The sequence below is a fragment of the Myxine glutinosa genome, chromosome 10 (assembly GCF_964187855.1).
Source record: "Myxine glutinosa chromosome 10, kmMyxGlut1.1, whole genome shotgun sequence".
In the NCBI taxonomy this organism is placed as follows: Eukaryota; Metazoa; Chordata; class Myxini; order Myxiniformes; family Myxinidae; genus Myxine; species Myxine glutinosa.
In genome coordinates, this window is record NC_136270.1 from 60,137,299 (window position 1) to 60,164,434 (window position 27,136).

At 39.8% G+C, this 27,136-nt stretch overlaps 1 protein-coding gene across 1 annotated transcript in view; it reads left to right on the plus strand.

Annotated features, from left to right (window-relative positions):
• The window catches only part of LOC137433695 (cerebellin-1-like), a 157,368-nt gene that overhangs the window by 78,097 nt on the left and 52,135 nt on the right, over nucleotides 1-27,136 (plus strand). The window contains exon 4 of the mRNA XM_078785187.1: nucleotides 19,544-19,663. Within this exon, the coding sequence (XP_078641313.1) occupies nucleotides 19,544-19,663 (120 nt within the window). The remainder of the gene's footprint in view (nucleotides 1-19,543; nucleotides 19,664-27,136) is intronic.

Genomic DNA, 27,136 nt, shown 5'->3' on the forward strand with positions numbered 1-27,136 from the left:
TTTATAAAGAAGGACATATAGTTAATATGCGAATACATAAGTGGTGGTATGATATGCCTGATTTAGGGTATAATTGGTCTTTTTCAATAAACTTAGAAGACCTACATGATTTTAATCAGTCTCGTAAAGAAGAGTATTATCTGCTTGGTGAGGCTAAGGATTTATGTGGAAGTATAATTAGCAAACAACAAATACATGATTTCAAGAATAGAAAATTATATGACAGCAAAACAATAGTTTATATGACAAAGAAGGAAGGTAATGAGATAAATATAGAAAGCCGAGGAATACAAACCGATTTGGTAGTGGGAAGATGGGGTGGCAGGGAGAAGTCATAATAATATTAATTAATGATTAATGTCATTAATGACATCATTAATGTCATTATAATATAGATTAATGTCATAATATTAATCTCACATATATTTCTGATACATAAATGGCAGGGAGAAGACTACAAGAGAATTATAATTTTTGTATTCAGGGATACCTACAAGAAAATGGTGCTCGGTTTTACATACCTTATGAATTGGAACATATACATGGGAATTTTGTAATTAAGAACTGGCCTTATACTGATATTGCTAAACCCACAAATGGAGACTTGATTAAAATATTTAATAAAAATGAACTTCTCAAAGTTATGACATATAAAACTCTTTCAGAAATCATCAACAAATCGTATTGGTATCCTATTATGAGAAAAATAATTACAGATACAAGAATATCTCAAAATCCAGATGAATATATGTTTGATATTCTTTGGGGCTCAAACTCAAGGGTAGCAACGGATGAGGAAGGAGTTGAAGAAGAGAGGGAGGAAAGGGAGAAAAGAGAGAAGGAAGAGAGTGAGAAAAAGGAGAGGGAAAAAAGAGAGAAGGAGGAGAGGGAGGAAAGAGAGAAGGAAGAGAGTGAGAAAAGGAGAGGGAAAAAAGAGAGGAGGAGAGGGAGGAAAAATATAAAAAGATGGAAATCAGTGAGATTAATAAAAGATTGAAGGTATTACAGCACATAAATCCAACTCAACGCACTGAGGAGGAAAATAAAGAAATGAAAAGTCTAATGGAAATATTATTTTCAAGAATAACTGTTCCATCACTTTCAGGGGAGGAGATTTAAACGAGAAAGTGGGGATAAAGAAGAAGAAGGAAAAGATTATGTGGTTGATGATGTTGGTGTTATTGACTTTAGCTAGTTTTATTTGTAAATAAATGGAGAAGAGAGTGAAGGCATTCCTAAGGATTCTTTATGTTTTAAAAATCAAGATAGAAATGTGTATGTTGAAAACCAAAAAGGTTTTCGTACTCTGTAGGAATTTTTCTCATAAATAAATGAGTTATTGTGTTAAGTGTAAGAAGAAAACTAATACCAAAAATATATCGTATGTTAAAGGTAAAAATAATAGAGTTTATGAAAAGGGGATATGTTTAGTGTGTGGCTCTAAAAAGTGTCAATTCATTTCTAAGCATAAAAGTGGGGGAGATATACCAACGTTTTTGTCAGGGAGTAAATTTACAACAACTGGAATTCCAGGGGAATTACACCTTCCAGGGTATTCTTTCTGTGGTCCAGGAACAAACTTGGATAAAAGATTAGATGAGGCTGACAATCCTAAACCTTGGTCTAAACCTCTAAATAGGGTTGATGAAGTGTGTATAGAACCACCTTTAGAGGCCATTCTTCCCCACAGAGCAGGGGTTGGTCCTTTTTTGGGCACCGTGGTCCCCTTTTTGAAGCAATGTTTTACAGCCGGATGCCCTTCCTGCCGCAAACTCTGTTAGTCGCCTCTTGTGACACACGGGGAATTACCAGTGAGCTGGTACTCAATTTGCCAACCTCAGAGGGATGACAGGCTGAGTCAACCCCCCTGGTGTTAATTCAGCAATTTACCTGGATTTGAACACCAGGATCCATGGGATCCCAAGCCGACACCCGAACCGCTAAGCCAACACCAGGCTCGGTTGATGAAGTGTGTATGAAGCATGATATTGCTTATGGGAATACCACTACGTTGACTGAAAAACATAAAGCCGACAGAGAAATGTTGTATAATTTGTCTGACACAAAATCCAACGCTGAGAGAGAAAGTTGATAGGTTTATCGTGAAAAAATTGATAAGTGCTAAATTGAGGTTGGGACTTGGGGTTGGTAATCCAGGTGTTTCACCCTCAAAAAACTATTAAGCTCTGATGATGACATCAAGACTGAGTTGCTTTTGGCTAATGAATTACATAGACCAGTAATCACAAAGTTTAAAAGAAGGAAGGTTTATTCTAAAGGCACCGACCAAATCTGGTCCGCTGATTTAATTGAACTAAATAATGATAAGGGATACAAGTATGCTTTAACCGTTATTGATTTGAGGAGTAGATATGCTTGGGTTGCTCCTTTGAAAAACAAAATGGGTTAACTTAACATAACTCTTATGTTAGCTTTCAGTGGAATATTTAGTAAAAGAAAACTAAAGAAGTTATGGACTGATGAGGGAACAGAGTTCTACAACAAAATATTCATAAAATTTCTTAAAGATAATGGTATTAAATTATACAGCACCTTTAATGAAGGAAAGGCAGAACAACTGAGCGTTTTAATCGCACTTTGAAAGAGAGACTATATAAAAAATTCACACAACTCGGTTCTCAACAATGGGTACCTATAATTCAGGACATTGTAGATAATTACAATAATACAGAATTCATCAATAATACATTCATCAACAAAATCAAAACCATCGGAAACATTTACAAAATTAGAATATGAAAAGGAGATTAATTTGAGAAAACCCAAGTTCACAAAGTTGGTGATATCGTAAGAATATACAGATGGAAAAGCCATTTTGAGAAAGGTTATACAAAGAGATGGACTAATGAATTATTTAAAATCATTGATGTAATGGATACAGTCCCTTGACTTACAAATTATGATTTAAATGGAGAAGAAATCTTGGGATCATTTTATTCACAAGAATTACAAAAGACAAAGATAATGAAAAATAGAATAAATTTGAAAAAAAAGCAGAAAATAATTTTGGAATTTTTTTTTGAAAAAGTCCAAGCTGGAGGACATTTTTGAAAAAAAATTAGGAAAAATTTGAAAAAATGCCAAAAAAATTGAAATTTTTTTAGAAAATTTTGGGAAAGAAAAGTTTTAAAATTTTGAATTTTTTTTTTTGAAAATAATTGAAAAAATTAAAAATAAATTTTGAAAAAACAAAATTATATTAGAAAAACATTTTGAAAAATATTTTGAATTTTTTTTTGAAAAAGACAAAAATTGAAAAAAATGGTTCAAATACTTAAACACTATCCCCCAAGGATCCATACTAATTTGGATCTGTGCCAAGAACTGTTTTTTTCGGAAAATTGAAAAAAAAAGGTTCAAATACTGAAACACTAATCCCCCAAGGATCCATACTAATTTGGATCTGTGCCAAGAACTGTTTTTTCTGAAAATTGAAAAAAAAGGTTCAAATACTTCAACACTATCCCCCAAGGATCCATACTAATTTGGATGTCAAGAACTGTTTTTTCTGAAAATTGAAAAAAAAAGGTTCAAATACTTCAACACTATCCCCCAAGGATCCATACTAATTTGGATGTCAAGAACTGTTTTTTCTGAAAATTGAAAAAAAAAGGTTCAAATACTTCAACACTATCCCCCAAGGATCCATACTAATTTGGATCTGTGCCAAGAACTGATTTTTAATTCAAGCGAAAAAGTATCTATAAATTACGAGATTTTCATCAAGAAAATGTTATTTTTAGTGAAAAAGTATCTATAAATTACCACGAGATTGTTTAGTTTAAGTAAAGTTTTACTATATAAATATGGTGAATACAACTTGTAATTTGCGACGTTTGTAATCATGAATATCATAAGCGTGCTTTGACACGTCATCTAAAAACAAAAAGGCATAGACGAAATGCGGGAGAAATACCTCCTGTGTCTAATGTTATACACTGTGATGTCTGCAATAAGGACATTAAAAAGGGAGGCTTTAAGTCTCACCTTCAATCATGCAAACACAAGAATATGTTTGGATACTCCATTAAAAACTCTGATGGAGCATTTAAGGGACATACAGACTTGGCATTTAATATGGAAATTTTTTTTGTGGGGGTGAACTTACTTTTCAAGATGTCTTAGAACCAAAAGTTCATTGGAATTATGTTGAAATTATTCTAGATTTTGTTAATGTGACCTTTAAAAGAAACAAAAACCACATTTGACATTTCGAAACAAATAAATTGATCCTTGAAAGTGATGTAAACTGATATCGAACTCAATTCATGGACAGTACTGTGTTAAACTTCTGTACGTTTTCCAGAAGTATCTTTTTATTTTGCACATTAGCCAAAAATTTTTTTAACAAAAACAAAAGTTAAATTAGGACTGGGATTACGGACAGTAAAATTACAGTTCAGTACTCCGTGTAACCCCCACGAGCATTCAGGAGAGCACGTACATTTTGAGGCATGCTGTTCACGAGATTTGCCAAGGCTTGGACAGGAATCGCTTGCCATGCAGTGACAATAGCCTGCTGCAATTCACGCACAGAGGTCGGCTGCTGGTCCAAGTTGTCGATATGACGTGTTATTTCTGCCCACAAGTTCTCTATCGGATTCATATCCGGGGACATGGCAGGCCACTCCATATGCTCTACACCACTGTCAGCAAGAAAGTGTTGGATCATGCGAGAACGATGAGGCCGTGCATTGTCATCTTGAAAGACAAAGTTTCCTCGAAAGGCTGCACGAGCAAATGGAAGCAATGTTTCTTCCAGAATGGCCCTGTACTTGAACTGGTTCAGGTTTCCATTCAGAACAACCAGGTCAGTTTTGCCCTCTGCATAAAAAGCAGCCCAAACAGTCACCCCAGCACCTCCAGCTTGGACTCTTAGCACTATACAATCTTTGTTGTAGGCTTCATGCACTTGTCTGCGCACTCGGACGCGGCCATCTTGACGATAGACCAGAAATCTAGACTCGTCACTGAAGATCACGTGATTCCAGTGTCCTGGCTGCCATTGACGGTGCTCTCTGGCCCACTGCAATTGGCGCTGGCGGTGTTGTCTGGTCAGGCGTGACTTTTTCAGGGTACGCCTGGCACGATAGCCTGCTTGAACCAGTCGTTGGTTGACTAGCCTTCTGGATACATGCACATTTGTCAGTTGCTGCCACTCAGCCCTAAGCCGATTAGCTGACTTGGTACGGCCATTGCGGACTAACCGGTGCAGCTGGCGATCATCCCTCCTTGTGGTTCTGCGGGGACGTCCTGGCCTCGGTATTGGAGTAGGGACACCCCTCTGAGCATTTCGTTTCAGGATCTTTGACACCTGACCTTGAGTGAATCCATATTGCCGAGCAATAGCACGCTGTTTCATGCCGTAATTTCGTAAAGCCACCACTCCATGACAAACAGCATTGTCGAGTTGACGGACCATCTCCAGAGGAAGCGGCAATGACTTTTGGAGACGTGCAGCAGTTGTTTTCCACTAATACAGAACGCAACAACCCTTGTATACCTGACTGTGAAGCCAATCATCAAATGCACCTGTCCGTACATTTTGCCACGCCACCTGTGATATAATCCTGTTGTTGACTTCTTGCTGCAACAGACAATCAGTGACATGGTTCTTTTAACAAATAAATCACCAAAGTGTAAAAGAAACTCACCAGATTGATATACTGAGTTAAGAAAGTAAACCCAAGTCAAGAAAAAAAAAAAATTCCATATTAAATGCCAAGTCTGTATTAAGATAAGGGTTTTTGAGTTTGGAACTCCAGGACCAAAATCAATAGCTGAGGCGGTTGAGATGGTTAAACCTGCTGTTGAAACACTTGTAAAAGATACGTTGACTGAGATGAATACTTTAAAGTTTTATGTGGGAGTAAAAATGGGCAAGGTAAAAGATAGTGTTGAAGAAACCCCCTATATGAGAACAGACCCTCACTTTATCACATTATTCCAAGATTTCTTATCATCAGGTGTTTATGGTGAACTTGTAAAACAGGAGCAGGACGTAGATAATATAATTGTAGGTAGTGGATATAGTATTAGTAAAATCATTTTCTTAGATATACACATTCTGAAATCAGACCCTCTTAAAGCTTCTTCTTACATTGATTTACCGAGGGTTATAAAACTTTAAAAAGCGGTTGTTAATATTTAAAACAAAGATAATAAATGTTTCCTATGGCCTGTTCTCGCTCACCTTCATCCCCCACATTGGAACCCTGAGAGAGTATCACATTATAAGAAATATGAGAATACGTTAAATGTTAAAGGTTTAAAGTTTCCAATGTCATTGATTGATATTCTAAAATTTGAGGAAATGAATAATCTATTTGTTAATGTTTATGGACTAACAAAAACAAACAAAGTTCAGATTTTAAAAATTTCTGATAACTATAAAAATGATGAAACTCATATTGACCTTCTTTGCTTTAGTTTAGAAGAAAATTCACATTATGCTTACATCAAAAATTTGTCTCGATTAATCACCTCACAAGCAGTCAAAAGAAAATGTAAAACATATCTTTGTAAACGTTGTCTTAACTTCTTTCATACTGAAGAAAGATTAAACCAACATTCAAAATACTGTAGTGATCATAAATCCACCGTAATTAATATGCCAAAAGTAGGTTCAAACATATCATTTAAAGATTTCAACAAGACTATAAAACATCCAATCGTGATATATGCTGACTTTGAAAGTACCCTTGAAAAAATAGATAATGCTTCTCCAAATCCCAAAAAATCATACACGAGTAAATATCAAAAACATAGTCCTTGTGGTTTCTGTTATTATATCAAATCATCCGTTGGTGATGAATACAACAAGGTAGAGGAGTATAGAGGCTCAAATGCCCCAGAGGAGTTTGTGAAATGACTAGAAAGAGACTGTGTTCGATTAACCAAGATAATGAGAGAAACCAAACACAATGTCCTTAACAAAAGAAGAAGAAACAGAATTTGGGCAGCCAAAGTCTGTCTGTCATATTTGTGAGGAGGAAATTGGTGAAGGTCTAAAGGTTAGAGATCATTGTCATCTCACTGGTAAATATAGAGGTCCGGCTCATCAAAGTTAAAGTTAATATTAATTATAAACTCCCCTCTTTCATTCCTGTCTTTCTTCATTACAACGCACATTATGATACACATCTATTTAGAAATGAACTTTCAAAGACTTCTGGAGACATTTCAGCAATTCCTAACACGGATCAGAAATACATTTCATTCACAAAAAAAATTCAAACATCTCCTATAACTAATATAAGATTTGTTGACTCATTCAAGTTTATGACAAGTCCATTATCTAACTTGGTATCAAATATTAAAAACTTTCCGAGTCTTTCAGAGTATTTCACAAATCAAGAAGAGATTGAACTCTTATCACAAAAGGGGATATATCCATATGATTATATGGATTCATTTGAGGCTTAAATTTACATTTTGAATTTTAATTTTAATTTTGAGGCTCTAATTTAAAGAAACACAACTTCCCTCAAAATAAAATTTCTATAACGAATTAAATAAAAGTCATATAACTGATAAAGATTATACTCAAGCACAAAATGTTTGGAAAAAGTTTATAATAAAGAACCTTGGAGAGTATCATGATTTGTATCTTAAAACTGATGTCTTACTATTGGCTGATGTATTTGAAACTTTAAAAGTGTCTGTCATAATAAAAATTCCGATGGATTAGACTACGCTCACTATTACACTGCTCCTGGTTTAGCTTGGAGTGCTATGTTAAAATGACTAAACAGGCTTTGGATTTGATCAGTGATGTAGATATGCTTTTGATGATAGAAAAGGCTAAACGAGGAGGAATATCTCAAGTATGTTCGAGTAGATATGCTAAAGCTAACAACAAATATCTTTCTAATTATGATGCTACAAAAGATAGATCTTATTTGATGTATTATGATACTAACAATTTGTATGGATGGGCTATGTCTCAAGCCCCACCTTATGGAGAACTTAGGTGGGTTAAAGAGAAAGATTATGAAAAGGTTTTACAGGATACCGTTATCTCTACACAAAAAGAATTGGATAAAGCTAAAATTGGATATTATTTTGAGGTTGATTTGAAATATCTTGAAGAACATACTAAACACAAAGATCTACCTTATGCTCCTGATAAAGAAAGACCAAGAAAAGAATGGTTAAGTGATTATCAACAATCATTTAATACAAAAGGTAAATCAACAGAAAAATTACTTACGACATTATATAATAAAGGAAATTATGAACTTGAGACAATGTTTATCAGCAGGGTTAAGAGTGAAGAAGATTCATAGAGTTTTAAAGTTTAACCAAAGTCATTGGCTGAAAACATATATTGATTTTAATACAAAGAGAAGAACAGAGGCAAAGACAGATTTTGAGAAGGACTTTTATAAATTGATGAATAATGCTGTATTTGGAAAGACGATGGAAAATGTTAGGAATAGACAAAACATAAGACTTGCGACATACATCTTGGAAACAAGCAACAAAATTAATTAATAGACCCAGTTTTCAAGGAGCAGAGGTGTTTTCAGAGAACTTTTGTGCTATCCATTTGGTTAAAGAAAGTATTGAAATGGATAAGCCTATTTATATTGGAACATCAATTCTTGATTTATCAAAGTCATTAATGTATGATTACTTTTACAATAACTTAAGGAAGAAATACCAAAATGATGTTAATCTCCTTTATATGGATACAGATAGTTTTATTTTGAAAATTGATACGGAAGATGTTTATTCAGATATGATTGATGATATTGATGTATACGATACAAGTAATTACAAGCCAGGTGATAAGTTGTTTTCTTCAAAAAATAAAAAGGTTATTGGATAGTTTAAGGATGAATTGGGTGGGGGGGGGGGGGGGGGGTAAGGTAATGAGTGAATTTGTGGGATTGAGGTCAAAGGCTTATGCTTATAAATATATTGATAATAATATTGAAGAGAGTGATAAAAAGTTGAAAGGAATAAAGGAAAATGTTATTAAAGAAACAATAAACTTTGAAAATTATTATAATTGTTTAACTTTAAAGAAAGAAGAGTATCGAAAAATGAATACGTTAAGAAGTTATAAACATCAATTATATACAGAGGAGGTGAATAAGAAGGCATGAGGAGCTTTTGATGATAAGAGGTTTATTCTGGAAAATGGAATTGATAGTGTCACTTATGGGTATAAGTGTTAAGATAAATATAAGTGATAAGATAAATATATAAGTATAAGTGATAAGTTAAATATATATGTATAAGTGATAAGATAAATATATAAGTATAAGTGATAATATAAATATATAAGTGATAAGATAAATATATAAGTGATAAGATATATATATATATATATATAAGTATAAGTGATAAGCTAAATATATAAGTATAAGTGATAAGATAAATATATAAGTGATAAGATAAATATATAAGTATAAGTGATAATATAAATATATAAGTGATAAGATAAATATATAAGTGATAAGATATATATATATATAAGTATAAGTGATAAGATAAATATATATGTATAAGTGATAAGATAAATATATATGTATAAGTGATTAGATAAAAAGGGGGGTTAGGGATTTTAACGGGCTACCGCCACCATTTTTACTAATATACAAATGATAGAACCAAGCATTAACCAAACTAAACAGTCGAGGTATATACAGCCTTGGTATATAAATGGAAAACATCATGAATGTGAGATATATCAAATAAGTATTATTGAAGAAATAACAGGAGTAAGAGTAGATAAAACAAATAAGCGAATAAATTTAAATACGATTAAGTTAGAGGCTCGAAGAGGCAACATCCTTGAGTGGACTGAAAACTTTAATGGTTGCCAAGAGATTGATGGGAAAAGAATTTACTATAATCTCAAAATGGTATGTGGTTCGGGAGGTGCTCAAACAAGAACATTAAGAGCAGTTTATCATTTCATATCAGCTCAACGGCGATACCTAAACCGAGAGTTAAATTCTAATACAACATTTGTCATTATTCTAGATGGTGATTGTTCTTCTAAGAGAATTAAGTTATTACCTAAAAATGAAACACAAATATTCGTTGGGTCTCTGTATGAGTATAATGAAAAATGGGGGGAGCTAATAAGTTAAATGCAGGGAGAAAAAGGGTGTAATTTTTCAAGCCTGGCATGCCTGGCATTTCAAGCCATGGGCAAGGTTTAGGTTTTGGGAAAGTGGGCGGGGCTTAGGAGGGAGAAAAGGGGTGCAGTTTTTGAGAGAAAAGGGGGTGTAATTTCAGTGGTTTTTAAGGCTTTTGTGTTGAAACAAATATGATGGCCGAACCACGTGACCTATGACGTCATAATTATCATAAAAAAATTATAGAGGTGGAGATGCACCAGATTGGGTGCAATTTTTTGGGTGAAACTTTCCTGTCAACCGGCCCAACGGTTACAGAGAAAATCATATTTATTCTGTGTGGGCAAACAGACAAATGGACTCAAATGCAATACCCTCTCCTCAGGTGAGGGTAAAAAGGGGTGCAATTTTTTGAAAGAAAAAGGGGAGTAATTTTATGAGAGAGGGAGGTGTGAGTCAATAAGTTTCCTTAATTTGCCCCATTGACTTCAATGTTAAATTTAATGTGCCTCAGAACCCCCATTTATATCCTACTGCTAGGCAAGAGGGAAAATGTATAAATGAGGTTAAAAGGACTGAATACAAATGTAACCCAATTATGTAGAATGGTGTGCACATACACATACACATACCTCCCTCCTCCTCTCCCACTACCCTCCCTGGTCGCTTCCGTAAGGATCAGGTATTTCCAATCTTCTTAAAGCCATTAGTCTTTGTCTTCGACATTTATTTTTACTCGCTCTCAATCCCAGTTAAACTGACCTCTTCTTTGTGACCCCCTCCAGTGAGCCTTTTTTGAATATCCATAATCTTGCTGACCTCCCAGTTGTTGGTGAATATTATTGGTCATTTTATTACTTGCAAAATCGAAGATTTTTCTTCAGGTGTATTGGTTGGTCTTGTACGTTAGTCTATCTGTCTGTCTTTGTTTGTCTGCCAATTGCTTACAGATCACAATTTTAATCTGATCTTCACAAAACTTCACCAAACGGTATAGTTGATCATAAAGAAGAAGCCTATTGATTTTGCGGTCAAAGGTCATCTTGAGGTCAAATTTCTAAAATTGGCATTTTTTTTTCATCTGATTGACTTGAAAGTTGAACAGCATTTGCATATTGTCCTGATATTCAACTGTAGGTGATTTGGATTTTGTCATAGGTTCAGAGTACTAGCAATAACTCGCCTACTCTTCGTGGACGACACCATGGGATCTATAATGTCCACCAACTTATGCTAAAAGACAGGACGCCCGGCTGTATGTCCATCTGAGAGAGGGCATACTTTATGATGCAACATCCTGCCTATAATCAGGATTCAAACCCCGACTAGTTGGCTGAAGAGCAGGTGCACTACCTCTGCACCATCCTGTGCTTAAGGAGAATTCAAAGATTCAAATCTTTGTTTTTAATTTGCTCATGAAGGTTATACATGAAGTTTTCTTCCATATAAATGGACCTTAGCGCTGGCACAAGCACTGACTTTGTACAAAGGAAAAAGTATCTGTTGTTCCTTATTGCGGCTGCTTTTAGTTCTGTTGTCTGCCATCGATAGAATCAAAGACATGCTTTTGTTGGTCAGTTGGGATCACCCACAAATCCTTATCCATCCACAGTTAATAAGAAGGTTTGCTTGCTTCTTGAGCCTGTGCTTGGAATGCCACCCACATGGGTATTCGGGTGATGTACTTGCTTACCAAGTAATTTATGTCCTTGGCATATGGTAGAGCTCCCTTAGTCCTGTGGTTTCTGACCAGATCATTGGTCTTATGGGGCTTTTAAGTGGGATGTTGTCAGAAATGCTGGCAGGTTTAGTGAAGGGATGGTAATGGAAATTAATGGAGGTATCGCCCGGCCTCCTTAGGGTTCTAGACATGCGTAGTCTTGAGTGCTTTGGCCCAGTTCTTGAGAATCCACATGTTATGCTCAAACATGAACAACTAATGGTAATCGAGAGATGGGGCATGCCATTATTAACATGTATGTATGTTAGTGCACATATCCCCTGAGCTATTGAGACCGGGTTCAATTCCCGACCTAAGTGTAACCTGCCATCTTAACGCTTCACTGGCAAGGTGTCGCATAATTGTGTGCACAGGCGTTGAAGACCCATCCACTAGCATTTGTTGGTGGACCCTAATTTGAAAAGAGTCAGCCATTGTGTACCATCCTCTTCCAAATTTCCAAATTCCCACTCTTATGACCACTTGGAAAAGAAATTGCAAACCACCCAATGCATTTTCTGCCTTGTAACTGCTTCTATGACACCGGGGCGCTGGAGCGAACATGCCCCTGAATGGAGCAGAAATGCACAAAGTAATGAAATATTACTAAGGACAATCAAATAATTGGTATATGTCAGTATCTTTTAATTGACTTTTCCTTCCATTTGGTTTTCCTAGACAGAATGAGTGCACGAGAAGGTTAAAGAACCTTTTATTGAAAATATCTTCTCACTTACAGTCACATGAAAAAGTAAGTACACCCCATGTAAAGTTTTGACTTTTTCAAAATATTTCAACATACAGCTATTTGATCTTCATTTCAACAATATTGATAGATGAAGGTGATATAATATAACAAACTAGCCAAAAGCACCCGGCATTGCCCGGGTTCTTTTTGAATGAATTTACTACTATAATTCAGCTTTTACTCGCGGCCGTAGAAGATTGAGTACGACAATTCAGCTCAGCTTTTAATTGTGAAATGGGCCCAGCCTGGCCGAAGCGGCCTCGACAGGCCTCGCTACCTAGCCAATAACCTTCCTGGGGCCCGTCCCGACATTTTTAGTTCCTTTTGAATGAATTTACTACAACAATTCAGCTTTTACTCGCGGCCGTAGAAGATTGACGACTATAATTCAGCTTAACTTTTAATTGTGAAATGGGCCTCGACCAGCCTCGCCACCTAGGCTAAAACCTTCCCGGGGCCCATCCCGACATTTTTTATATTGGAGTTTTCCTCCTATCTTTCACCGTTCAGGAGATTAGCTTGCACAGACAAACAAACAAAAACGTTCTTTTATAATATAGAGAGATATCATGAAACATTTACATTTTGTAGTCCATTGTATAATTTAAATAAACATGAATGCAAATTTCGCATGTGGAAAAAGTAAGTACACCCCTACATTTATCACTACTTCAAATACCTAAAATTAGAATCAGGTGCACCAGCTCAGGTGGAAATAATTAGAACATCGTTGGAGAGGATCTTGGAGGAACCTGTCTTAGTTAAACCTCAATCAAGTCAAGCCTCAGTCAAGTTAAAACTTAGTCTTATTTAAACCTTAGTTTGGTTTGCTCTTTGTTGTTGAAGTGTGTGGCGTCACCATTCCTAGATCAAAAGAACTCTCTGAGGCCTTCAGAAAGAAGGTTATAGATGCCTACGAGTCTGGGAAGGGATTTAAACAGACATCCAAACAATTTGAAATGAATCATTAGACTGTCCGGAAGATCATCTACAAGTGGAGAAGATTCCAAACAACTGCCAAACTTGTTCAGGCCAGGCCGCCCCAGCAAGTTCAGCCCGAGAGCAGACCACAACTGGCGCAACATGCTGAAAGAAATCTCTAAGAATCCCAGAATGTCATCACGGGACCTACAGGTAGCTCTTGCCACTGTTGATGTCAAAGTGCACGAGTCTACCATTAGAAAGAGGCTGCACAAATTTGATCTACATGGGAGGTGTGCCAGGAGGAAACCGTTGCTGTCCAGAAAGAACATCAAGGCAAGACTAAAGTTTGCCAATGAACACCTAGGCAAAGACCAGCACTTCTGGAACAATGTGCTCTGGATAGATGAGTCAAAGGTAGAGCTATTTTGCCACAGTACCAGAAGACATGTTTGGCGAAAACCAAAGACAGCATTTGACCACAACAACCTGATACCAACTGTAAAGCATGGTGGTGGAAATATTATGGTTTGACGCAGCTTTGCTGCATCAGGGCCTGGGCAGCTCACCATCATATAATCCACTATGAATTCTTCATTGTACCAGAGGGTGCTTGAGGATAATGTGAGGCCATCTGTCGGAGAGTTGAAGCTCAACCGAAGGTAGACCTTGCAACATGACAATGACCCTAAACATACCAGTAAATCCACCAAGGAATGGCTGAAAAGAAAGAAATGGAGGGTTCTGCAATGGCCAATTCAAAGCCCGGATCTAAATCCCATCGAGATGTTGTGGGGGGATTTGAAACGAGCTGTGCATGCAAGAAACCCCTCAAACATCGCACAGCTGAAAGAATTCTGCATGGAGGAGTGGGCAAAAATTTCTCCCAGTCGATGTCAGAGACTGGTAGACAGTTATAAGAAACGCCAACTTGAAGTTGTTTCTGCCAAAGGGGGCAATACCACCTATTAGAGCCAAGGGTGTACTTACTTTTTCCACATGCGAAATTTGCATTTATGTTTATTTAAATTATACAATGGACTACAAAATGTAAATGTTTCATGATATTTGTTATATTATATCACCTTTATCTATCAATATTATTGAAATGAAGATCAAATAGCTGTATGTTGAAATATGTTGAAAAAGTCAAAACTTTACATGGGGTGTACTTACTTTTTCATGTGACTGTATAAGTGAAATTGCTTTTAATCTTTTTGGGTTTTTTGTCAACTTTGTCAACTTGGTCTGTGTCTTCAACAGGTACTTGGTGGTCTTCCGGTGTTATACCGCCTCCTTTCTGGTCTTGCACCCCTCTACACGTTCTGTGCTATGTCCCCCCTCACATCTACATGTTCTGTTGGGTGTACATGATCTGCCAGTAACTCCATTCTGGTGAAACTTTCAAAGTTCAGAATTGCTGCTCTCCTCCACTCATTCGTTCATCTTTTTGTCCCTTTTTGTCCCTCTACCCTGATGTTGGTGAGTGTGCCCCCTCTCCTTCAACTATTCCTTTCATCCTGTCATGTTCCGATCTGTTCTGTGTCGCTCCCCAATGAGCCTCAACACTGTATCCCAAAGCTTTTAAAAATTATCCAATGAACTCACACAATGTAGTCACACATACGAGTGTAAACGTGTTCCTATTTGACATGCACATGATCAAGTCCATGCATTATAGAGAGCGAATGTGTTAATGGGACATAGGTAAAGTTATCCCACAAGGAAGGAGCAAAATTAACAACGGTATAACAAGGTTGTGCAAACTTGTCTTATTAATCTTCAGGTAAGAAGGAAGTTGAAGTATAAATGGTTACCAAATGTCTGATAGCTTTGGGCTTGTCCCTGGATTATCACATGGGGATTCGATCCTTTCCGATATTTAAAATTCTGATAGGTTCCAATCCCTAATTTGGTGTTTCATACCCATTAAGGTCAGCTTTTCATTATGTTGTTTTGATGACGAAGCAAATGTTCATTAATAATTCAGACAAGCTGAGGTTATATGAATGATGTATAAATGGTTAAAATTGCTTCATCAGAATTAACAATTAATTGTATTGTGAAATATTCATGCTGGAAGTTTTTTGAGAAATGAGAAAAAAGGAGAAGATTGGAGAAAAAGACAAAGAAAAGAACAAACGCAACCAATTTGAACGGGACGTGCAACGCTTCATTGACACGCATTTCCATCATGCTTGTGTATATCAACGCCACATTATGTCCATCAATCAATTAATGAATCTACTAGTGAGGTACTTGTGCTGTGTATGGGTGGATGCTCAAAATCTCAAAAAAAGTTTTTTAAAATTCTATGAAAACTCCCACGCACTATAGGACATGTGCAGGAAGTGATCCCAAGGCTGCACAGAAAATTTGGTGGGGCTGGCCCCAAAACCGTGTAATACTGTGTAAAATCATTGTACCTTTAATGATGATGAAAGAAGCCAATAATAGTGACAATGATGAACCAGCGAATGTTTCCACATGCGGTAAATGGCGAAACTGTTAATGCTGAACCCGCGAATAATTTTCCATGCAGAGAGAGTAGTTTTGTGCAGGTGGAATCTCAAAATAATTGTATTGTAATTTATAAAACCTCCCATCCATCTTCAGGCATCCGCTGAGACCCCAAAACGTTCCACAGAAAGTTTAGCAGGGCTAGCCTTAAAACTGAGGCAGTACTTTCGGGACAGACAGACAGATTAATAATAATTCGATATATCAACTTAATTCCACTGGAGAGGAGCAGGGGTGGGGGAGTAGGGAGGAGAATAGGGGCAAGTACAATATATATAGATATTTACATTCATATATATATATATATATATATATATATATATATATCCAGTATACACATTTTTATTTATTTTGTCAGTTGTAGGGTTAAAGACTATTTTAAAATTATGATGAGAAATTAACAAAAACTAACAGCACATTTACCTTGTGATGAGACCCTCTCATAGGCATCACAATCGTGACACAGGCATGCAATCACCAATCCATACCCAAATCCTAAGGTAACCTATCAGTTCTACCAATTTCCATGTACCCCTCTATCCCCGATGCTTCTACATACTTATATAATTCCAGTTTAATCAGATGTGCTATTTTTGCTGCCACTACCTTTCCAGGGAAACCATTCATACATTGAAAATTATGTCCCATTCAGCCTCTTCTCATCGCTGTGTCTAGCTCGGCCCGGACCCAACTGATTGTCTATTTTTTTATATTGGCAGTAATGTAATTTACTTGGGTTCTTTCTAGTAAGTGTGCCATAGTCATTTATCACTTGGAAATACTGTCCTGTGCACAGGGTGTGGGAAAGTGGACTCAATTAAGCGCGTTGCTTCGAGACCCCGCATGCATGGGGTATGACCCCAGGTAACGCAGTGGTGATCGGTTAATTTTGGGCCTGAGTGGATGGCAGCCCACAGTTACTAACAACTCCATATTGTTGTAAATGGCAAGACAGGTGGACGACTCCACTCTAATAATTACAAACACGTTTTTAATAATCGAAAATATCAATAAAACAACCATGGTACTGCAATAACATATTACACTTAAAACACAAATTTGTATGGAGCCTTGACATAGAAAACACTAAGCTTGAGTTAAACACTACCTGCTGCCACAAACCTGGTGAAGAAGAGAGGATATACAGAGGGATGGTGGGAATTTCCAAATTAATGAATGAACTGGATGCTGTGGGCAGATAAAAAAATAATGAGGGGTTAAATGGAGGGTGGGAGATGTATGTGGTTGTTGGTAATGGCGGCACTGCTGTAGCATTCACCACAGGTGCGCACAGGCTGCTGCAGAGAACGGTGCTCGGCAACTCCTTTCACTCTGGCAACCTTTTCAATAGGGGAGAACGGGGTAAATACGGACACAGATTTTTAAACCTCTGTATCTGCACAATGAGTAGTATAACTCTCAAATTAACATGGTAGCAGATACATATGAGGCATCCCCTCAATATGAGATAGATACATACCTAAAACGTTTTTCTATATTTAAGTTATCTTTAAGAAACCATTTTCGTAAGTGTCCGCAATTCCCCGCCCGCTAGCGGGGAAAACTGGACACCTGGTGGGGCAACTACGGACAAGTGAAGAAGTCGACTTTTAGGGTCTTGCATAAGCCCCCTCCCCTTTTCTAACAGGCTAAACGACCTTTTAAGACACCAGAGATGCTAAGTAGTTATCTTCTCAATAGGCCTACAATGAAATGTTCCCAATAGGCCTACAATGAAATATTTTCGTCTATAGATTAACATTGAAATGTGTAATATTTGTTTGTCGTATATTGTTATTTTTTTAAATGAAGTGATCACTCGAGTTACAAGTCCTGCACTAATGACTGTGTTTCCTTTCTTTAAATTGATGAAGTTATTGGACAAGGTCTTTTAAACCAATACACATAAACAATTTTAATAAGCCTTCATCACACACCAAAATAAAATGAAACTTTAGAAAACAAATGACAATCGAAATACAAAACAAACGAGATTTGTGAAACACTTTCATTCTTGATCTGGAACCCATCAATGTTCCAGTCAGACAATTGGTGAGTTGGTAGCTACATGTTTCTGCAAAAGGACAATTTTAACTGTAAGACGCACAAATACAAGGAAGTTATCAGGGGTGAATGTGTTAAATTAAATTAACATTAAAAATTAAATGTGCAATTAACATTAAATGCATTAGAATTCAATATAGACCGCAGAAAACATGAATGGGGCAATAGCGGACACCCTTCCGCAATTACCCCACATTGACCTTTGACACACGATACTTTCCTCCAAACAACACTGTCTCATTACATCAATTGACACTGTATGTACGTAAACCATGCTTCAAACTGAATACACGTTTCTAATAAAATCGATGATTAACCAAAACGACTGACAGCAATAAACCCAAACAGCAAAATCTAGGAACACATTTTAGGGGGTGTACTTAACTCTCTGACTGACTACTTCTCTTTAAATGAGGGAAATAATAGAAGTTAGCTGGTATTTACCTTGTTACCTGCTAGGCCACTCACGAGTGATGACGGAACAGCGCCAGCTATCGCGAAATTCCTGTAACAGCCTTGTCCGCAATTACCCCATGTCCGTATTTACCCCGTTCTCCCCTACGTTGTCGTTCTTCTGACTGACACCTCTTCTCTTTGGGACATGACCCTGCATTTACTTATTTCAGTACCCGAGGGGGTTTTCATTCATTCATAACCTGCCTGTTGTGAACCTGTTCCAGTTTAATCTGCAGTTGTTGATGGAATATCTGCAGTTGTTGTTGTTATTGTTGTGTAGCCCTTGAGAGTTCTCTCAAACAGGCCTGTGACACAGAGACAGCCAATCAATCTCCCAGGAGGGACTCAGAGATCCCACACATCCAAGATGATGTGCCTGTGCCTTCATGAAGCCAGGACCGAGAGAGAGAGAGAGAGAGAGAGAGAGAGAGAGAGTGTGTGTGTGTGTGTGTGTGTGTGTGTGTGTGTGTGTGTGTGTGTGTGTGTGTGTATGTGTGGGTGTGTGTGTGTGTGTGTGTGTGTGTGTGTGTGTGTGTGTGTGTGTGTGTGTGTGTGTGTGTGTGTGTGTAAAAAAGAGAGAAACAGAAACAGGGAGTGGGCCATCCATGGGGACCGATTGGCGCTCTGACCATGGCCGCGCTACTCTGAGGAATCCGGGCAGGAGGGAAAAGTGGGAAAAAATTGACCCCTGACTTGCGTTGGGGGGGCCGGAAGGGGGAGGGGTACAACCACTGTGATGAGGAATCCCAGATAGTTGTTATATCCACAGTTGTTTCTGTTCCTTGTATGTTTCTTATAACTTCACTGCAACAGAATTCCCATGTATTATACTCTATAATTATTAACAAAACTGTATTTTATATAATTCTGCCTTTAAAAAAATTATCGTGCCCTTTCTAAGTGAACATATTTTTGTAAGAATCATGTGTTGCCTTTTACAGTCATGGGACAATAATCAACACTCTGATGATCCCTCCTTTTTATCCACTCTGATTCCAGCTGATGGTGAATGTTGGGAATTGTTTTGACAAGGAGACGGGAACATTTGTGGCTCCTCGAAAAGGTGTTTACAGCTTTGGTTTCCATGTTGTCAAGGTGTACAACCGACAAACCATACAGGTATGCACATAATTTACGTCTTTATGTTTATTTGTTTTGATGGTTGTTTCCTCATGGGATTATCATTATGGTATGCTTATTTTCCTGCTGCATGCTTTGGGTTAAAAACAAGCTAAGTGCTTGATATTTTCAGCGGAAGCTCCGCACTGACATTCCTAAGCTTTCCAAATCAGTATTTAAAAAATCAGAGTTACTCAAAGCCCACAAAGGTTTTTGCCCATAGCTCATGGAGTACCGCTCCTCCCTATGGGCTGGCGCCCCAGCATCACGTCAGTCTCTCCTGGATTCTGTGGAATGTATAACTCAACGTTATTAGTATCTCCCGTGATGAGATTGTCTTCCTTTTGCTCCGCCGTAAGGTCAATGCCTGAAACGTCAGCTTCCCCTTGCTTCCCAAGGTGGTTAGCATACCTCTATCAATGTTCCGTTGATTTCATCCATTATTCTACCTGTACACCGATGCAGATCGACATGAGCCTTCACCACTAAGAATATTTCTTCATTTTAGTCTGGAGATAATTGACAGTAAAGATGGCCATGCTGTCTCCTTAGCAGCTGGTATTTTGAGTTCCTGGATGCACTTTAAACTTATCACAATGGTTCTGGTTACATTTTGGTATCAAGTGGCCATCAGTGCTTTTTTATTTTATTGTAAGGCTTCCAACTATCTTAGAAGTGATAATTGGCCACCGGCTATGCCAAGTGGTGAACGCTTCTGGGGCTCAGAAGCAACACTGGACTGACCACCATTCCATTTAAGGGTCATCATCGACATTTCAGGACCAAAGTGAACGATTTCAGACATTACCATATCATCCATTTTTATTATAACTATCATTTTGTTGGGAATATTGGACAGGCCCAATGGCCTCTTCTTTTGTGCATGCTTCATTAAATAGCGAAACCTGTAGAATGTGCTCACTTCCTTTGTTAGGGAAAAGTGCTGGTGTGATGGAAACAAGTTTCATTTTACAAATGCATATTTATGCTCCATCCATGTTTTGCTCATCTTCACTGGGGTCAGTTGGGTGGTTTCACTTCCTTTTTTTTGCAGTGAATATGTTTGGTCTCATGTGATGAAGCACGTTTTTTTATCGTCATATTTGAGTGATTTAGATTAACTAGCACACCCGCTCACTACCGGATTGGCAGGGGGAGTCATGTTGTTATCCGTATTAGTATTGCAAATTATTATCACTATTACTTATGTTAGATCAGGTCATTGAAAGGATCAAGCCATGCCTCACCATTCTAAATTCCCGACAATAAAATTTACTTCCGTGAGGGTGTCGGGTCGGGTGGAGGGAGAAGGGGGGGAGGGGGGGTTGGGGAAAGGCTGAGGGCGTGAACTATCGCAAGTCACAAACCAACACCTTGGTTTGGGGGGATATTGTTTCGTAATACCAATAATATTATGCTGTTATCATAGGTGTTGTTATTACTTTGGTAATGAGAAGCAGCTTTGGAAAAAATACCATGAAAAACTCCATGGAAGAACTCCACGTTAGTGACAGGAAGGGTCTGTTGTTAACCATTGTGGGGTATATCGCCTACAGTAGATCTTTGATCAGGCGAGTTCGTCGACATGATAAGCAGAGACTGATGTCCAGATTCCTCCAAATTTCTTTCAGTTTAGTGTTAAACAGCATTAGCGACTGTTTTAAAAGTTAATCATAAGCGTTTGTGGTTTATAATATTGTATACCGCTCCTTTCCTATGCAATTTCCAGGTGCTGCATAACGTCATTGCTGGGCACTGAAGAGGCCTGGCAATGATGCGTGCTGAAAGGGAGAACTCAGTTTTCACTCTGGTTGTTTGTTTTCTTGTTTTCTTGTTTGTTTTCTTGTTTTCTTGTTTGTCCGGGCGATATCTCAGCCATCCTTTGAGCTAGGAAGCTGAAATTTCGGCACAATAGTGAGCAAGTGCTTTGGCAAAGACGGTACATTTTGTTTTTTTGATTAATTAATTAATTGATCAATTACTTAATTATTATCGATTAATTAAGAACTTATTTATTTCCTTTCTCCTCTGAACATTATCTCAGGCAGCTTTTGAGCTAGGAAGCTAATATTTGGACACAATAGTGACCAAGTGATGTGACCAAGTTAGCTAGTTTAAAGGATATTTTTGATTTATTGATGAATCAATTAATTGATTAATTATTTATTGATTAATTAATTAATTAATTATTTTTTCCCCGATTAATGACCTATTTAATTAATTTTCTAAAAGTTATAGCTTTGATTGAAGCACTGGTAGTTTAGGTATGCTATTAGCCAATTGATTAAGAAAATATTTCATGATCATTGTAAATTGATTTTAATTATGGAATTAATCAATCAATTATTGTATACCTCTCCCTCCCAATACAGTCTCTATGAGCTGCATGGTGGTATTGCTGGGTGCCGAAGGCGCCCCGTCAGTGCCCCGTGCTGGAGGATATTTATTTATTTGGCATGGGGGCGGTGTACTTTGAATGTATCTGTACTTGTTTTTACTTCTGGTTGAGTTGCTCCCACAAAAATGCCATGATAAGCTATTTATACACATTAACATGGTGTTTGTTCAAGGAGGAAAAACCCCTTGGGGGAGGTGGGATATTATTCGTATTGTATTGTTTTTATATAACATTAATATTATGCTATTATCATTAGTTTTGTTATTAGAAGCGTCTTTTTGGAAAAACATCACGATAAAGCTATCTTAGCATGGATATACACCTCAACACTCATCCACATTGGCAGGGAATACCCCCATGGGGAAGGGGGGCAAATTAATTTGCTACAACCTTCATTGTGTGACCTTTAGTCCTCCTGTCAAGTTTGGATGAGATTAGATTAGTAACGACCAAATGTATCGCGGTCAAAAATCGACAGACGGACAGACACCAAATTGCGTATTTTAGTATGATGATGAAAGTTATGCGTTACATAAACTTGGCGTGTTGGTAAGCTGCCTGGAACATTCTTCTTTTTTAAAGTATCTGGACACCTGGGCCGTTTCAGGATAGCCAGTCCACGATCAAATTGATTTATAGACACTCCACCAGTCCACACCATGCACCATGACAAGAAAGTGGTGTCTGTGTAATCGGGGGTCCATAAAATGATTGAATTTTACCAAATTACTTGAAGACAAAGAGAATTATTTTTCACAATCCCTTCACAATTTGCGCATGCAAGCAAAAATATCCTATGGTCAGACACTTGGTCCTTGTTCACAACAGCCACCCAATATTACATTCACTACCTGAGGGCCAGCCAATGTGTAACATGTGGATCTGAGGTAAACGGGTGTGGGTGGTTTCTGTCGATCAGGAAATCCATCAGTGATCATTGACTTTTTAATTCGTTTTCCTCGGCTCGAGAACTTCTTCCATTTGTCTATTTGCTCTTTGAAATTTTATTTCCACTCATGATCGAGCTGAAGACATTTTTTATTTCAGAAGGCCTCTCTGATCTATAACTTTTTATAATGTGTACATGAAAAGGACTTTATAAAATTTTATCATCCATTCCGATTCTTTTGGCAGGAAGTGATGAAACGAGCCACTTGGCAGTAAAGTGGGTAAAACCACTCACGGTGTGGGTTTGATCCCTATGGCTGTTTATTGGAAAATTTCCACACTCCTGCAATGGAGCTGTGACCTATCAAGGATCAATTCCAGTATTAGAAACGTTCACAATGTATCGTGAGCAACCTGTGCTCTGTCAAAGGACTTATGGGACTCCACCACAACCACTGCCTAATTGTATAGCACTGTTTAACTGATGGTCTTCCACCCACCATCTCCTGGCTGATGAGTCCGAGAATGAAAGAATTATTGTGTTTATGAATGATCTTCATGTTAATATGATTGAATGCTGTTTGAGGTGCTCCATCCTCAGATGATGAATGATAATGTCCATATTGCCATGTGTGTTTTGAAGAACCGGAAGCTCGTATAGCAAAGAAGCGGACCTCAATAAATGGTTAAATCAACTGTACTTTTTTATGGAATGCACTTTATAATAGAAAATGAAATCACTTGATCATTATCATCGCCACCGAAGGTGGACGGGAGGTTGTTTTTACCGTTGTCTGTTTGTCTGTCTGACTCTGAGCAGGGTATCTTAAAAGGTTATAGCCAGATTTGGACGAAACTTGGTGGACATGCTGCGTGTGTGACAAAGACAAATTGATTAGATTTTGGTGAATATCTGGATCAGAGAATTTCAAAAGTGATTTTTCACCACTGAGAGATAGGGCCATAGACGATATACAGTATAGCACGATATTTCAAAAAGTTGTGGATGTATTATGACAAAACTATGGTTAGGTGACAAGAACAAGTCGATTAGACTTTGGTTCAGGTCCGAATTCAGATCCGACCTGTTGGTGGGATATTGGGATACAATATCTATGGGTGGGATATGGGAATATGCTCTCTACCGAGTTCCGTTCTAGTTCGCAACTTGTATCAATAGTACGATTACGTGTGTATGTTCTTGGAAAGACGTAACGCAAGCAACAGTATTCTATCGCCCTTCTCAAATGACTTCTGAATGCAAATTTGGTGTGACGTTCATAGTATGAAGTCGGTTTTCTCATAACCTCTGTTAACTATGAGTATATAACTAATGAACATGAAATTGTTTTCAACTTGTGAAGATGGCTAAATGGCATGTTTAACAGGCATATGTGGACATTTCGATGGTAGTTCACAAACATATGAGGAGTTCTCGTGATTGTTGAGAAAGTGCGCTTGCACAAATCGTTTGTGAAAATGATACGTTTCAAGTTATTTCGATCTAATTGAGAGACTTATGGACCATAAATCAATTTTTCTGATGGAGAAGGAGCGAAAAAAGCATCAAAAACAAGCTGGTGTCACTTAAGAACAAATGAACATCCCCACACAATAAGTTGTGCTACAGCATGAGGACACTCCGATGCACACTGTGATGTCTATCCGGCACTGGCAGTTTCTCATGGAGCAAGGAATTCAAGTTCTCAAACAAGCACTTTACTCACAAAAGACCCTTGTTTTGCAAGAGATCAAAAAAGTGGATTGCTAAAATATTTCCAGAAGTTACACGATTGGTATAATGAAAGCATCCATTCAGAAGGAGAGCATTTTAATGGGGCAGCTGTAGCAGCTACCGCTGGGTTTTCGCAATCGCCTTGCACCTATCAAGGACGCGGAGCGATCACCATGCCGGGCTCGTCCAGGACGCCCGGGCAGGCCCGCGCTCAACTTGCCAGGCCTCAGTCGGGACGCCCGGGCATGCCCGGGCATGCCCGGGCAGGCTCGCCCTCAACTTGCCAGGCCGCAGCCAGGACGCTGGGCCACGCCCCCTCTCGCCTTTCCTGGGCAAACGCTCCGGGATAATATGTATATATATTGCTGCCCGATAAACGGGCTTTTCAGAGTGCCTGAGTGTTTGGTTTGATTAAAGCAACTCGGATGAATTCCAGCTTTTTGTCGCGTCCATTCTTCCGATCGACGTGGGAGCCCCAGCTCCTTCATTGGTGACCTACCGACATGGACACGGCAGTCGCCCTTAAACTGCCTACTTTCTGGGAGGCTCACGCGGCGGTTTGGTTCGCACAGGCGGATTCCCTGTTCGCCCTGCGAGGCATCACGGCCGACGACACCCGCTTCCACCATGTGGTAGCAGCGCTCGGTTCGGCCACCGCGGCCCGCGCCCTGAGCCTCCTCGAGAGCCCGCCAGCCGCTGACAAATACGGCGCGATTAAGAAGCTTCTCCTCGACGCTTTCGCCCTCCCATCGGCGGAACGCGCACGGCGCCTGCTCGACCTGCCCGAGCTCGGCGACACGCGCCCTTCCGAGCGAATGGACTACATGCTTTCACTGCTCGGCGAGCACTCTCCGGCATTCCTGTTCCGGGAGCTGTTCCTCCGTCAGCTGCCTAACCCGGTACGCCTCGCCCTGGCAAGCACGACGATCACAGATCCCCGGGCCCTTGCCAGAGAAGCCGACAAGATCTCCGCCGCAGGTCAGCGCATCGCAGCGGCGACATGGGACCCACCGCCGTCCGACGCAACACCCATGGCGCCCGAGCACCCGGCACGGTCGACGACCGAACTGCCGACGCAATTGGCGGCCGCTACACCGAGCCGACCACCTCCAGCACGACGACCAGGGCCTCCACCTGACCAAGCGTGGTGTTACTATCATGCCAGGTTCGGACAGAAGGCCCGGACATGCCGACCCCCGTGCACCTTCGGCAGGCCGGGAAACGGCCGGGCCGGCGTTCATTACCAGCCATGAGCGCCGGCCACACGGGCAACTTACTGTTCATCACGGATAAAGCGTCCGGACGGCGCTTCCTGTGCGACACCGGCGCCCAACTGAGCGTCATACCCGCCTCTGACCAGGACAGGCAGTCCGCGGTTTGCGGCCCCTCCTTGGTTGCGGCCAACGGATCGACCATCTGCACCTTCGGCCCGCGCAACGTCACCCTCTGCTTCGGCGGCCAACACTTTGCTTGGACGTTTGTAACCGCAAACGTGCCCATGGCTCTGCTAGGCGCCGACTTCCTCTGCGCACACGGACTGCTGGTGGACGTCCAACGGCGTCGTTTAATCAACGCCGAAACCTTCAGCTCCCTGGTATGCACATTGAGCAGCTCCGCGCCGACCGAGCTGGCATGCGCCGTCCCGGCGGCGAACGAGTTTGCTCGCCTGCTCACGGAGTTCCCGGCCCTCACGCGGCCGACGATTTCGGCCGTCGCAGTACGGCATGGGATCGAGCACCACATACCAACCACGGGCCCGCCGGTCTACGCCAGGGCCCGCCGCCTCGACCCAGCCAAGCTCGCCGTGGCGAAGGCCGAATTTGACGCATTGGAGCACCTCGGCATCATGCGGCGCTCCGATAGCGCGTGGGCCTCGCCACTGCACATCGTGCCAAAGCCGGGGGGTGGATGGCGCCCGTGTGGCGACTACCGCCGTCTCAATGATGCTACCACCCCCGACAGGTACCCGATCCCGCATATCCAAGACTTCTCCGCCCGTCTGGCGGGACGGGTCATTTTTTCGAAAATTGATCTCATACGGGGATATCACCAGGTACCTGTCAGGGCGGCCGACGTCCCTAAAACGGCAGTCATCACGCCGTTCGGCTTATTCGAATTCTTGCGGATGCCGTTTGGTCTCAAGAACGCGGCTCAGGCGTTCCAGCGCTTGATGGATGGCGTGCTGCGTGACCTGCCGTTCCTTTTCGTTTACCTGGACGACATCCTCGTCGCCAGCACGTCCCGGGCCGAGCACCTCCTCCACCTCCGAACACTGTTCGGGCGCCTCAGCGAGCACGGCCTCATCGTCAACCCGGCCAAATGCCACTTCGGCACGACAGCCGTTGATTTTTTGGGCCACCACATCACCAAGAACGGGGCTGTGCCGCTGCCAACCAAGGTCGAGGCCATCACCACGTTCCCGCGTCCCCGCACCATAAAGGCCCTGCAGGAA